General features: G+C 34.9%; 1 protein-coding gene across 2 annotated transcripts; it reads right to left on the reverse strand.

Moving 5' to 3' along the window:
* Window positions 1-389: 389 nt before the first annotated feature.
* On the reverse strand, window positions 390-3,427 carry LOC137837310 (NAC domain-containing protein 83-like). Of its 2 annotated transcripts, none has more exons than XM_068646281.1 (3): window positions 3,057-3,427; window positions 1,721-1,950; window positions 390-725 (listed from the first exon to the last, which is right to left on the reverse strand). In XM_068646281.1, the coding sequence occupies exons 1-3, from the start codon at window positions 3,238-3,240 to the stop codon at window positions 510-512; spliced, it is 630 nt and encodes a 209-aa protein (XP_068502382.1). In that variant the 5' UTR covers window positions 3,241-3,427; the 3' UTR covers window positions 390-509. The 2 variants fall into 2 exon arrangements, with proteins under 2 accessions (XP_068502382.1, XP_068502381.1); XM_068646280.1 differs by having other exon boundaries at window positions 390-728.
* Window positions 3,428-15,342: the final 11,915 nt, after the last annotated feature.

Below are 15,342 nucleotides of genomic sequence, written 5' to 3' on the forward strand. Positions count from 1 at the left end.
ACTTTCATTGATCCAATATTTAATATTCACTACTCAGATATTAATATTCTCTTACTAACTTGAGTGTGAGAGAATTTTCTATAGATGAACCATCACTCGACTTCTAGTAATAAAGCTCGACAATCCTTAAAGGAAGATCAACTTTCATCATCGACTTATAACTTCCACGTCGAAAAACGCATTGTCCAAATCAAATAACAACGAATAGTAATGTAATTATCGTGTAATTACATTTTTTTTAAATTTTGATTATTTAATAATAAAGTGATGTTTTTTTGTTTTTTTTTTATTTGAAGGCAATGCAGTGATACACTACTTCTAGTTTGGTCTTGAAAAGTGTAAAAATTGGCGGTTGAAGGATGTTTAAACGGCAAAAGAAACATAGGACGTTAGGTAAAACGTGGTTTCATTTATTACAAAGTAAAGATGATGGTAGTTTTCCCATAGAATTGAGGAAAATATGAGGCAAACACTGTTCTACTCTGGAAGTTAAATCCTAGTCTAACTTGTTAAGTTGTTTCACTACAGTCTTCACTTAAAGATGGGGAAGAAGGTGGGGGAAGCTCTATATTATCATCACCAAATTCCACTTTAAAATCCATCATACTAGCTTTAACATCATCTACTCTCTCAAGTTTCCTGCTACTAGAGACTCTCCGGTTAGATGTTTTTGTCTTCTTCCTTTTCTGAAATATGACATACACTGCAAAATCTCCCACTGCCATCTGCTGGAGAATGGATAAATTCTCAGTTCGTCAAATAATGGAAAAGTAAAACAAATAATGCAGCTTAGGCACAATACCCTCTCGTTGGAACTGGAAAAAAAGTTCTTTTACACTCACTTTCATTTGACAACCCATAAAATGAATATCTCTTTCTTTCTATATATTTTTTCTTTTTTGAGGAGTGATTAAGATACTTCCAGAAATAGTTATTTTCTAAAAAAAATGGTTTTAATGAGTAATTTAAGAAAATAAATATTAAAGATGAGGAATAACTCTTTTAGATATACATTGAGAGCTTCTCCGTAAGGATTACATTGAATTATTTAAAAGTGTAATACACAAATACTATATATATATATAGATAAATAAAATTTATTTTAAAAAATTATGTTGCTAACCGAAGAATATGACTTATGTGTGTTTGCTTAACTCTAAAATCACATTTTTTTTAACATAAATATCATTGTAGTGAATGATATATCATTGTCGACTGTACAAGCATTCCAGTTAGGTGGCTTAATAATTTCTTAATAAAATTACACAAGCATGTACTATTAGTTTAAAATAAAATTAGGGATAAGATACTTCGGAATCCTCGAAATTATTATTTTAGGAATTATTATGTATGTTTATATATTTAAAAAAAATTAAAGAGTGATTTGTTATTTCTCCCACAAATCTCAGTTATTTCCTACATTAAATAATTTAATAAGAATATATATTTATAACAAAACTTGTTAAGTTGAAAAAGAAAATTCTCATCTCCTAATTTTTGAGAAAAAGATTATAGTAAAATAATATAATTTCCTGAAAATATTATCTTTTAAAATATAAATCCAACATGAGAATAAAAACCCACATACTCAGTGGAAGATTCTTATAAAACTTATTTTTTTTTCCAGCATAAAAAAGTCTTCTTAACAAGGTTATATAAGTGGAAATTACGGAATTTAAAATAAAAAAAATCTTAAAAGTTTGCTTAAATTTGTGTTTACCTGATATGGGTAGGAAGTTAGAAGACGTAATTGGTGCATGACCCAGCGAGTTCTTGTGTCATTAGAACCTTTGCAGAACATAAGTGTTTTCTTCATCCCAATTACCTCGTTGCTTTCACAACGCCTTATTTCTTTTTCTTTTCCAACACATTTCCAACAACCCGAACCAGCACTTTTCTTGTTCACTTTTCCACAATTGCTAAAAAAGTACCTCTTTTCCCTCAAATCACCTACAAGTACGATTCACCAAAAATAATTCAACATCATGCTTCAACAAAGGAAACTCCTCATATTTTCCATTTCAAGAATTCAGACATAATAACAAGCATTTAAGACAAATTATACTGCATCTTCCAATTTTTTCAATTACTTGACAACGATTATCTTTCGTGCTAACTACTAAAATTGGGTGAAGGATAATTTCAAATTCTAAGATGGTGATGGTTTTGTTGGGGTGATTATTAGATGTATTGGGTCACCTAAACAATTTTAGGAACATCCATATATATTTAATTTGATGAATTTCACCATTTTTTTTTAGATTCTGAAATTAATTTAAACATAGACTCAATTTTGAGATATCAGAGCTTATTTTAGTAAGTAGTATATTAAAGGAATTGATAACAACCACAATTTATATATATATTAATCAATCAATATTTTTTTAGAATCAAATTAATTGTGATGGAACTTTAAATTCTAACATGATAAAATATTTTAAATGTGAACAATATCCTTATTCTCTTAGTCTCTCAATTAGAAAGAATTTATTCCCTTCAAATTCGACACCTTTAAATCTCGACTGTGGTATGCTTAATTTAGTTCTACAACAAAACAATTTATATATATATACATACATATATATACATATATATATATGCATATATATATATATATATTTCTTAATATATCGAAATTCTTTTAAGATCAAAACATTGACAAAGTTTCGAGCTTTGAGTTTGGAAAAAAAACTAATTACAATCACCGTTGCTAGTTATAAAAATCTTTCTAACCAAATTTTAATATTGTATCGGTAACACGATTGATTTCCTTTGGTATCGAGATGTGACCGATTTCAAGAATCAGTTAGGAGAGGGTTTAACTAAAGAATACTATAACCAACTCAAAAAATGAATCGAAATTATAATGATAAACATTTTGTATTAAGATGTTTCTGGGTAGAAGATACATCAAAAGCATAATGAAAATTTCGAGCGAAAAATGTTTCTGATATGGTCAATTATTGTTCAGAAGTTGCGGAATTGAAACAAGGGTAAATCGAAATTTGAAGGTATTTTGTTTTCAAGAAAGAAGGAAAAGAAAAATTGGGACGAACCTGGAAGCAACCATGGGTCAGTCTGAAACACATCACAGTCTGAAATGACTGAAGCAGGTAATTGTAGAGCAAAGGCCTTGTTCTTGAGGTAGTGAAGGAGAAGCTCTTGATCTGTGGGACAAAACCTGAACCCAATTGGTAATTTTATGCCCCCTTTCACAACAAAGCCTTGGAGCCTTTCCATCTCTCTGAAACAAAAACTAACGAACGAACGAAAGAACCTCCCTCTCAAGTGATTAACTTTTCCATCAGAAAGAACCAAACCCACGTGTGTTTTTTCACAGCAAGCACAAAACAAAGGATAATTGGGTTGTGGGGAGGCCGTGGTTGCAAAGGTTTCCAATTTATAGACGCAACATCAAGAAAAGGATGTGTCCCAGAGCGAATGCTTGGTCCCAATAGGCATGTTGACTAGAAAAGGTCATTTCTTTTTAAAAAATTATTACTTTTTTTAAACAGAATAGAATAATAGAAGACACCCCTTTATAATTTTTCAATATTTTTTTCACATTAATCTAGATTTTAGTATAAAATTATTTATCTTTCTTTCTATATGATTCTAATATACTTTTATTTTAATAACTAATTTGGATTAAGATGGGCACAGTTAAGTTTTTTAAAACAAAAAAAAATCAAATATTTGATTCAGTATCTCAGCCTGTAAAAACCAAAGGAGATACGATATCAAATTGGCTTTTGAAAACACAATTTAATAGCAATCAAATTACTAATTTAATTTAAGTTTAAATTTTTATTTTCATGTATAATTAGTATTCTTATTTTTTTTCATACATGAATTTACAATTAGTCTTAAATACAAATATTTATTTCGGTTATATAGATCAATTAAATTAACAATTTAAATAAATAGTTTTAACATAGTAAATCAATGGTTTTATTTTAAGTATAATAGTTAGTTTATAAATTTAGTTCAATTATAATAATAATAATAATAATAATAATTTTATACTATGTTTTAAATTATTGACAACAAATTATATATAAAAATTAAAATACAACATATTGTAATAATTTATTAATATTAATTAAATTAAAATTACTTATTTTATCAAACCATTAATAATAATATATGAATAAATTAATTAAATTATTTTCAATTTACAAAAAAATGAATTTAAGTTATCTTTTAATAAAAGAATTATGAGTTTAGCATTATCTATCTTTTAAAATTAGTTTTATATTTATTATTTCATAATTTTACTTTCTTTTTAAAAGTCTGATTTAAGAGAGAAAAAAAAGGGGAAACAGGGTAGTCTCTAAGGACCCAATTGAAAATAGGGGCATTTGGTAATATTTGGGGAAAAGGGTGTACTTAGGTAATTTGCTTTGGTTTTAAGTTTATTTTAAAAATAAATGGTAAAAGTAAAGGTGATACAACTTAATATCAAATTGCTTTTTTAAAACTTAAATTTATTATCAAAATGATTTTAAACATTATTATATTTATTCTCCTTTATAAGAAACAAAAGATTATTCTTGTTTTTATTTATAGGAAACATTCTCCTATTTTGAAATTTATTTCATGTTGAATTACCCGTACACCTTAAAATTATTAAAAAGTGTACTACGAGGCACTGAGACACATTTCCTATGGTAGTTAACTTGACTTTAAAATATGCAATTATCAATTAAAATTAAATTAATTGTAATTTTGGTCTCTAATTTGTTTCACTATTTTAGTGTCTTAATTTTTAATTATTGGTAATTATATATATATATATATATTATTTTAAAAACATTTATGAAACTGAAAGAAGGATTTTTTTTATATGTTTCGAGCTGTAGTTCTTAATAAAAATTATGAATTACCATAGTAAGCATTTAGCACATCAACTTGATATCAATAAAGTTTCTTTTAATTTTTATGGAAAAAATTACATTAAAGTGGCTGAAGAGAAAAAATGATGATTGTACCTACAAAAATATAATTCTTCAATGTTTTTTTAAAAAAACAGAAATATCTATTCATTTAATTTCCAAATTATGAAACTAAAAACACTTAATTGGTTAATATTAAGTATAACTATGAAAGTTTTGAAAAATAAAAATTGAATAATGATAAACATAATTAAGAAATCAAAATTACATAGAAGAAACATTTAGGACCAAACTTACATATTTTTAAAAAAAATCGAAGAACGAAATTGTATAAAGAAAAATGTTAAATATCAAAATTGTAAATTTGTAAAATCAAAAAATCAAAATTCTATGAAAAAAATTAAATGAAAATTAAGAGTTTTTGAAAAGGAAAATGGTATTTTTGACACCATGCTTCACCTTATACTCCAATAAATTTTAATATTTTAATTATTTTTAATTTTAAAAATTATTTTAATATTTTTTATTTTTCTTATATTTTTAATAAATATTTTATTATTATTTTTTATTATAAATGTTAATATTTTATTGTGGGCGTAAGATGAAACAAGATCTCAAAATATCATCACTTTTTAAAAATATTGACAACATAATTATAATTAAGCCTTAAAAATAACGAACTTAAACTTTTTCATTGATTTTAATAAATTGATTACTTTTTTCTTAATAAATAGGAAGAAAGATAGTATAGTTTAATAAGAAAAAATTAAAACATAATAACGATATAATACTCACACGTTTTCATATTTAAGGATAAGATGATAGTTTTTGTGATTTCAATTACTAAACTGTTTATAATATTTAGTCATTTTCCTGTTTTTATTATTATTTTTGTCGTGAAGTGTTTAGATTGTTGTAGTGGAAAAACAAAACATGTGTAGCTGGTTTTGGTCAAGAATCACACTCTGGTAACAGTGTACCTCATGTGTACCACGTTTCCAAATTAGTTTCCGAGTAAAAGAAAGTACCTGTTAGTCCACTCGGTCTTTTGACTTCAATCCCTGTTCCTTTTAGTTTTCGGGTTTGGGTTTACACTGAACTAGTCAGAGTTGGCTGATATTAAATTACTTTTATTTTATTTATAATATTATTATTAAAACTAATTGAGAACCATTTCGGTATGATGATTGAATTGGTGGAAGACAATGATAGAAGATTCAACGGTAGAAGATTTTACAATATTCAAGTTAGTTAAATTATAGAAAACTATAAAAATGTAAATAGATTTTTGCATTAAAATAGTGTAATAAATTATAAATATGTAAATAGATTTTTGCATTAAAATAGTGTAATAAATTATAAATATGTAAATAGATTTTTGCATTAAAATGGGGTAATTTTTTTCGTAAATCATGTAAATGAGCATTTTTTTTAATTATTAGATTGGATATGACACGACTTCACTACTTTGTTATGAAGAAACTGTATTATAGCAACACATAACTTCAATATTAATATCGAACCAAAACAAACTTGTGTGATGATTCCACCATTTTCGTTTAAATTTTTTTATACTGAAATTATGAGGGGATTGTGTTAAGAGAGACTCGATATCATAGTCAGACCCAAGCTCAATCACCTATTTAGGTGACAAGGTTTCTCAAAATAGGAAAACCCTAATTTTAGTAGTTTTAGTATTCCTTACACTTAGTCTTAGTATAGGTAGAAGTTTTCTATCATTGGTGCTTTCATTGCTAAAATCCAAACAAAAGACATAAATAAAATACTAAACTCCATCCAAAAATATCTATCTGCTATTGAAGTACGGCTTGAGAACCATCATACCTGATAGGCGGCCATAGAAGCACATGTTCCCCCACCTAGCAAGACTCATTATTTTTAAACCACCAGTGCCACCCACACCTGCACCATGCCACCACCATCGCTGCCACACCGTTCCATCCAGCCCCTAAAACAGCCTCCGCACACACCAGGTTGCACTCTGCAACACCGCTCCTTGCACCTTGAGCCGCTCAACCACCAACGCCCCAATCCCTGCGCCGCCCAATGCAACCAAAAATAGCCTCCGTGCACACCAGGCCTCACTTCGCAACACCGTTACTGGCACTTAGATCCATTCAACTGCCAGTACTCGAGCCACTGCTGTCCAATGTCGCATGCAATTAACACCTCTCACATCCACCCCAATTTTCGGGTCCCCCTCCTTCGTCCCTTTAGAGCACCAAAGAGTGTTTCTCCCACTAACTTCATCTCACCTATGAACCATACCCAAATACTACCTACAAAAAAGAGAAAGAAAGAAGAAGCAGCGGCGAGAATCTCAAGCCCTTCAAAAACACCAAGTTCCAGAACCTTACTCCAGCCAAGCTCTGCTCCACTAACCACAAAAGAAACCCTACACCCCTCATCAAAAAACCCACATCGGGGCATACACTGTCTACCCAAGAAATGATGCATAAGCTTCACGAAAGTGTGAAGTAAAATTTGATTGGTTTTATAAGAAAATGATAAAAAAAAATGGTAAGAAGAAGAGATGTTTCTTATTCTCTTATGTGTATGGTTACATCACTTCATTTATAGGAAATATATAGGGAGTTTCTCCCTCCAAATTACAATCTAATTAGGTAAGGATACTAATCATGAGATTCTATCATTATTAAATTAATTGCATATAATTGGGTACAATATTGCATACAATAATTGCATATAATTTGATAATTATTATTTCCTTAATACTCCCCCTCGAGTTGGTAGGTGAAGATCATGAACCCCCAACTTGTGTCGTAGCGTCAAAAACCGTTTCTTGCCCAGTGCCTTCGTAAAAATATCTGCGAGTTGATACTGTGTCGGTACATATGAAGGACCGATTATCCCAGCTTGTAATTTTTCTCGCACAATGTGACAGTCTATCTCAATGTGTTTTGCGCGTTCATGAAATACTGGGTTTGCTGCTATATGTAATGTCGCTTGATTGTCATAGAAAAGTTGAGCTGGCAAGTTACATGGCACCTTTAAATCATGCAACAGATATCGCAACCAAACTATCTCCAAACAAGTATTGGCCATCGCGCGGTATTCTGCTTCCGCTAATGATCTTGATACGTTTGTCTATTTTTTTGACTTCCATGAGATAATAGAAGAACCAAGAAAAATGCAATACCAAGATACTGATCTCCGAGTTGTCTGACAACCTCCCTAGTCTGAGTCGCAATAAGCTGTCAATGTCAGATTGTTTTCGGATGGCAATAACAATCCTTGTCCTAGTGATCCTTTGATGTACTTTAGGACTCGAATTACGACATCCCAATGAGGTTTCTGTGGATCCTGTATATATTGACTTAGGGTCCGAACCGAAAATGCTATGTCGGGCCGAGTAACCGTGAGGTATATCAGTCGTCCCACGAGTCGCCTGTATTTGATTGGATCCTTTAGGTATTTGACTCCATCGTCTGGTGTGAGTTTTAGGTATTGTTCCATTGGGAATTTTTCTGGACGAGCACCTGTGAGTCCCGTATCCTGCAAAATATCAAGCGCGTATTTTCTTTGGGACATGTAAATACCAACTTTGGAACGGGAAAATTCAATCCCTAGAAAGTATTTTAGGTCTCCAAGATCTTTAATGTGAAATTGTTGTAATAAACAATCTTTAACACGCTAAATTTCTGTCAAATCATTTCTTGTCAAAAGAATATCATCCACATAAATCAAAAGGGCAGTAAATGATGAATTATTCTGTCTTGTGAATAGAGAGTAATCTGTCTTGGACTGTTGAAATCCTACAGATTTAATCACATGAGAAAATGTTGAAAACCATGTCTGAGATGCTTGTTTGAGACCATAAAGGAATTTGTTGAGTCGTCATACAATGTTCTCCCCTTGTCGATGATGCCCGGGTGGCAAGTCCATGTAAATAATTTCATGCAATGTGACATGTAAGAAGGCATTTTGCACAGCTAGCTGGTGAGTAAACCAATTTTTGGCTGCTGCAATGGTGAGGAGACACCTCAAAGTTGTTAATTTTGCTGTTGGTGAAAAAGTTTCAGAATAGTCGACACCTTCAATCTGAGAGTACCCCTTTGCGACAGGGCGCGCCTTATATCTATCGACGCTACCATCTGAGTTGTACTTTATTTTATAGACCCATTTGCATCCGATGGGTTTCTGCCCAGCAGGTAGCAGTGTCAAGGTCCATGTTTGATTTAGCTGCAAGGCGGAAAGCTTTTCGTCCTTTGCTTTTTGCCAATTTGGATTAAGGATAACTTGAGCATAAGTGTGAGGTTCTTTGGTGGATGTGATGTTAGCAAGATATGCACTATGTGTAGAAGAAAATCGTGAATTAGAAAGAAAATGATGCATAGGATACCTGGTTCCATTCGGCCGGTCTTGGGCAGTGGTCGAATGATTGGCTTGGGATCCCGTTACGTAGTCTTGAAGCCAGGAATGTGGGGTTGCTGTGCGACTGGATCGTCGAACAGGAAGGTCAATTTGAGAAGGTTTGGTGATGGGTGCTAGACTTCTTGGCATGGGAGAAGAAGGTTGGTCTATTGGAGTTTCAGGTGTATTATGACGAGTAGGAGAAGAAGGTTGGTTTGATGGAGGTTCAGGTGCATTGTGACGAGTAGGAGAAGAGGGTTGGTTTGATGGAGGTTCAGGTGTATTGTGACGAGTAGGAGAAGAAGGTTGGTTTGGTGGAGGTTCAGGTGCATTGTGATGAGTAAGAGAAGAAGGTTGATCGAGTGAATGTTGGACAGGAGTGGGTAAGTCATTGTCAATAGTGGGCAAAATACCTTGTGATGGAGGTGCGGATTGTGTCTGTGACTGTTGGCAGAATGGGAAAACACTTTCATGGAAGATGACATCCCGACTTGTAAAAAAAGTGTCTACATCTATATCAAATAATTTGTATGCTTTTTGATTGAGAGGATAACCAATGAATATGCACTGTCGAGCGCGCGGATCAAATTTCTTCTTAGGTGAAACAACAGTTGCATAACATAGACAACCAAAAGTTTTTAAGTGAGAAAGTGAAGGTGGGCGATTATATAGCATCTCAAAAGGTGATTTATTTTTTAGTAAATGTGTTGGCAAGCGATTAATGATATATGTGGCGGTTAAAACGCATTCCCCCAAAATTCTAATGGTAAATGAGACTGAAATAGGAGGGCTCGTGCTGTGTTTAAAATGTGTCTATGTTTGCGTTTTACTACTCCATTTTGTTGAGGAGTGACACACAAGTTCGTTGACATTCTATACCTTTTTTTGAAAAAAAAATTACGCATAGAAATAAATTCCAATATGTTGTCAACGCGGATGGTTTTAATAGATGCCTGAAATTGATTTTGTGCAAAAGTAATGAATGATTCTAAGAGATGTTGGGTTTCAGACTTGTGATTCATAAGAAATAACCAAGTGCATCTAGTATAGTAATCGATTATAGTGAGAAAAAAAACGTTTTCCAAAATGAGATGGGGTTTTATGAGGACCCAAATGTCACAATGCAATATATTAAATGGAGAATGAGATTTTATTGTGCTTAAAGGAAAGGTAGCCTTGTCTGTTTAGCTTTGGGACAAATAGTAAATTATGAATGAGAATGATATTTTTATTCATAGGGATAGGTATTAAGGAAGATGCAAGTTGTAAACACGTTGGAGAAGGATGTCTGAGGCGCTTGTGCCATAAATCAGGGTCGGTCGATATTTGAGATGCGGGGCTTGGTTTGGAAGAGGGGACATGTAGTATAAGTGTGTTGTTTACTAAAGCCAATCATCCTCCCTATAGCCAAGTCCTGCAAAACACAACCATGTGGAGTAAAAACGACACAACAATTTAGTGAACTGGTTATCTTACTAACGGACATGAGATTTAAATTAAAAGAAGGAACACAAAGAACATCTTTGAGAGTGATTTTTTCATTGAATTTAATTGTGTCTGTAGATGAGATGAGCATAGTTGAGCCTGTGGGCATATTAACATTCAGAATAAATGTTGATGAAGTGTGTGTGAAAAATTGTGAATCATATGCAATGTGATCGGTTGCTCCGCTATCCAAAATCCATGGTTTCGTAAAAGCAGAATTAGAAGAGAAGTTAAGGGCAAACAGACCTGCAGAGCTAACAAACGTGTCACTTTTACCGTTATTGTTGAGCGAGTAAATAGTCTTTGCCAATTGTTGAATTTGCTCGGCATTGAAGCCTTGTACGAGGTTTCTATCGGACTCGTTACTGATGCCTTCTTTGCCAGACATGATCTTTTATTTAAGGGATAAAAATGGAAAGGCTGTCAGGGCACCAAAATCGGTGCTCTAATACCATGTAAGAAAATGGTACAAAAAATGGTAAGAAGAAGAGATGTTTCTTATTTTCTTATGTGTATGGTTACGTTACTTCATGTATAGGAAATATATAGGGAGTTTCTCTCTCCAAATTACAATCTAATTAGGTAGGGATACTAATCATAAGATTCTATCATTATTAAATTAATTGCATATAATTGGGTACAATATCGTACAATATTGCATACAATAATTGCATATAATTTGATAATTATTATTTCCTTAATAGGTTTTGAAAACAAAGTCAAAGAACAAGTTAAGAACACTTGATGTACCAAAAAGTATTGGATTATTACAAAATGTTAACAAAACACTTTTCTATTTGATGTTTTCTAGAAGGAGAAGAAATTATTTCTACTATGTGCATATTTGTGATTACTTGTTATTCCTCTTGCGCAAAAAAAAAATGTATGAACATTCAAATTAATCAGACTCTAGACTCTGGGTGAGTGATTGCGTAATGATGGTTTTAAACATTTTTATACCTTTATTCAAATGCAACTCATTAGAGGCCTATAAAATAATTTTGTAAAATAAATCTATAAACTAATTATTGTATAAATGAATAAACTTATTATTATGGATGACGTATCATAATTTTATTTTTCTCATGCCAATAATTTGAAATTAGAAGAATGTGAAGAGTCAATGAGGTATTATGACAAAATTACAACTGTAACTGATGCAATTGAATTATAAACCGAAACTATTTTGGTATATTAAAGGTTCGTTCAAACCATAGTCAACGTTTGAATTTCAATTTCATTGTATCTATTGTAGAAAACCCAAAACAGTAAAAAACTTGAAGAAGAAGTGTACCTGAGTGGAAAGATGGGGCCCAGGCACGGTCGGTTGATGAGGTATAATTGCTGATGTGTCGGTCTTCTTCTCTTTCGGTCGGTCGCTCCTTCTGGGTGTTTCCTTCGGTCGGGCGGGGGAGGGTACCTGCGAAGGCACTCCGACGCTTAAGTAAGTATGAGATTCTAAGTGTGGTTTAGTAAGTGAATGAAAAACGTACCTTTCTCTGGCTTGAGCACCGTGTTTATAGGATTGCCTAATGGGCTTTCTACCCCTTGGGCTCAGGGTGGTTATCGATAGGTCTTACCAATCGTGCTCCGGAATACCTAGGGAATATACCTTCTTCACACGCGTATTCCTTATTTTCCGGAGTTGTATTTTAACTACCTTAGTTTTGTCACGCGCCCTCACATTTATTATGAGTTCGGTTGGTCGGTCGGCCACGTGTGTTCGTCCGGTGCCTGCCGGTACACTTGCCCCCCAGGCTCGAGGTGAATAAATGCCGAAGAGTCGTAATGATTGTTGTGTCTTTCGAGGTGTCAGGCATTAAATGTAACGGAATGACGGGACGTTCGCTTTTTGTCGAAGACGGCGGAGATGGATCCGGCGGTGTGGATTAAATGACGTTTCGACTTCCGACTGATATGGATCGTAGGATGAGAGGGAATCTAACGGATGGGGGTGAGAGGGAAATGCTATAAATAGCGTCCCCAGTTGCAGAGAGATCACGTTTCATTGAGTTCGACATCCGAGTTGCTCCGATTGCCGAGTCCACATTGCGAGTTGTTGCGCTGTACGAACCATAGTTGCCGACCGAGGTGTTAATTTGTGAACGAAAGGTTAGTTATGTCGCAACTTTCTTCAAATAGAGTAGGGAGTAGAGAGTCGGGTGAGAGTGGGGAGTCATCGTCCGGGAGTGATGAAAGTACGAGTGGGTCCATGGGTCCGAGCTATGAGTGGGTAGATATTAGCGTTAGGAATACACCCACTATCTTTAAAAAACCGGACGACCTTGATAAAATGATAGCTAGGGCCCAGTCGTGCGGTCGGGTTTACCCTCAGATATTCTCATTGCTGAAATATGTGGGTACACCGACCGTGTCTGTCATGGAAGGGAGAATGCTCCGGTAGATTTCTTTTATGTTTATAGTACGTTATTCGCTGATTTGAAAGTGACGTTGCCGTTCGATGAGTTCACGATGGATGTGCTACGGTTTCTCAACCTAGCTCCAACCCAACTTCATCCGAACTCATGGGCGTGCATGCAGGCCTTCCGAATGGTGTGTCAACTTTTTGACTTGACGCCCAGAGCGAAAGTGTTTTTATTTTATTATAACACACATTCGTCCAACCCCGTAAGTTGGGTGTCGTTGACCAGCCGTCCGGGGAGTGTGCGTTTTGCGGCCTTCACCACGTCCTACAAGAACTTCAAGGAACGATATTTCAAGATATTTGTGGAGCCGGACGACCGAGAGTACTTTTATAATAATGGTGTTACCAAGTTTCCATTCCATTGGACCCAGAATCCGACTGTGCTTAACGCGAGTTCTCATGCGGCTCAGTCGGCTTTGGATAAGGCCGTTATGGTGGTGTTTGACCAACTCCCTCACAAGTTACCTACGAGGGAGATAATTTCGTTATATGCGTCGTCCGATCCCTGGGCGGATTTTATTGGTATGTGATTGTAAATTTGGTTTGACTGAATAACTTCATTAATAGTGTTTAATTCCTGTGTGTTTTGCAGAAATCATGAGTCGGGCGGACGCTTCTTTGCATGAGTATATGAACAAGCTGCGCCAGAGTAGGGATGGTCAGTCGGCCTCTGTCGACACGGCCGGGGTGTTGGCGGCAGTGCCGTCTACAACGGTTCCTGCGGCGGGGGCCTCGGCTGCTGCGAAGAAAAGGGGTCGGCCTCCGAAGGGAAATCAGGACGGCCGAGCTGGGCCATCCCGAACGACCTCTGAGCCAACGCTGTTGGCGGTCGGCATGGACATAGCGGCCCACCTGCAGGCGGAGCTGACCGCCGAAGAGAATGAAATTTTTGCCACCATCCCTACAACTAAACTGATGGTGGAAACATTAGAGTTACAAAGCCGGGCGCTTATGGCAAGCCGGATGGTGGTTGAAGAGCTCGAGAGAGTGACGACCGTTACCATACCCCGGTTAAAGAAAGACGTGACCGAGGCTACTCAAGCCACTAAGATGTCGACCGAGAAAGCCGAGAGGTTGAAGGTCCAGTTGGAGGAGAAGCAGACGGCCTTAAGCGCAAGAGGAACTCACGAAGAGTCTTGAGGCGCAACTGAAAGGAGGAGCCGACCGGGAGGAGGCTTTAAAAGCGGAAGTGGCCAAGTGTCACGACTTCATGCTTCGCATTAGCGAAGAATACTTTCGGTTGGGCATCCAACAAGTGGCTTGTCTGCACGGTACGCCACTGGAGGACGACCGCTATGACATTGAGAAGATGGTGGTCGAAGGAAAACTTGTGCCGACCAACCCTGGCGACATTAATGAGGAGGGTGAGGCGGAGACTCTGGGACCACAGCCGGACGCTTCGTTCGAAGAATTAATGAATATTCCATAGATAATTGCTGGACCCGGCATGTGGGCATCGTACAATGGTTTTATTTTGGATTGCTGATTGACCGGATTGGTATATTTGAACCTTGTGTTTGTTGTAAGTAGATTTTATTAATTTGGATGCCGGCCGAGGCGTAGTTGATTTCGTTAGCAATAATGCGAATGTCGAACGAGGTCTGGATGATTCTGAAAAAAGTAATAAGTTAATCCTGATGCCGAACGAGGCATAGATAATTGCGATTTCGTTAAAGTAATAAGTTAATTCTGATGCCGCACAAGGCATAAATAATCCTGACTACGTTAAAGTAATAAGTTAATTCGGATGCCGAACGAGGCATAAATAATCCTGATTACGTTAATGTTAATTCGGATGTCGAATGAGGCATAAATAATCCTGATTACGTTAAAGTAATAAGTTAATTCGGATGCCGAACGAGGCATAGATAATCCTGATTACGTTAAAGTAATGTTAATTCGGATGCCGAACGAGGCATAAATAATCCTGATTACGTTAAAGTAATAAGTTAATTCGGATGCCGAATGAGGCATAAATAATTCCAATTACTAGTTAAAGTAATAATTCGGATGCCGAACGAGGCATAAATAATCCTGATTACGTTAAAGTAATAAGTTAATTCGGATGCCGAATGAGGCATAAATAATTCTAATTACGTTAAAGTAATAAGTTAATTCGGATGCCGAATGAGGCATAAATAA

The sequence above is a fragment of the Phaseolus vulgaris genome, chromosome 4, assembly GCF_000499845.2.
Source record: "Phaseolus vulgaris cultivar G19833 chromosome 4, P. vulgaris v2.0, whole genome shotgun sequence".
NCBI classification, from domain to species: domain Eukaryota; kingdom Viridiplantae; phylum Streptophyta; class Magnoliopsida; order Fabales; family Fabaceae; genus Phaseolus; species Phaseolus vulgaris.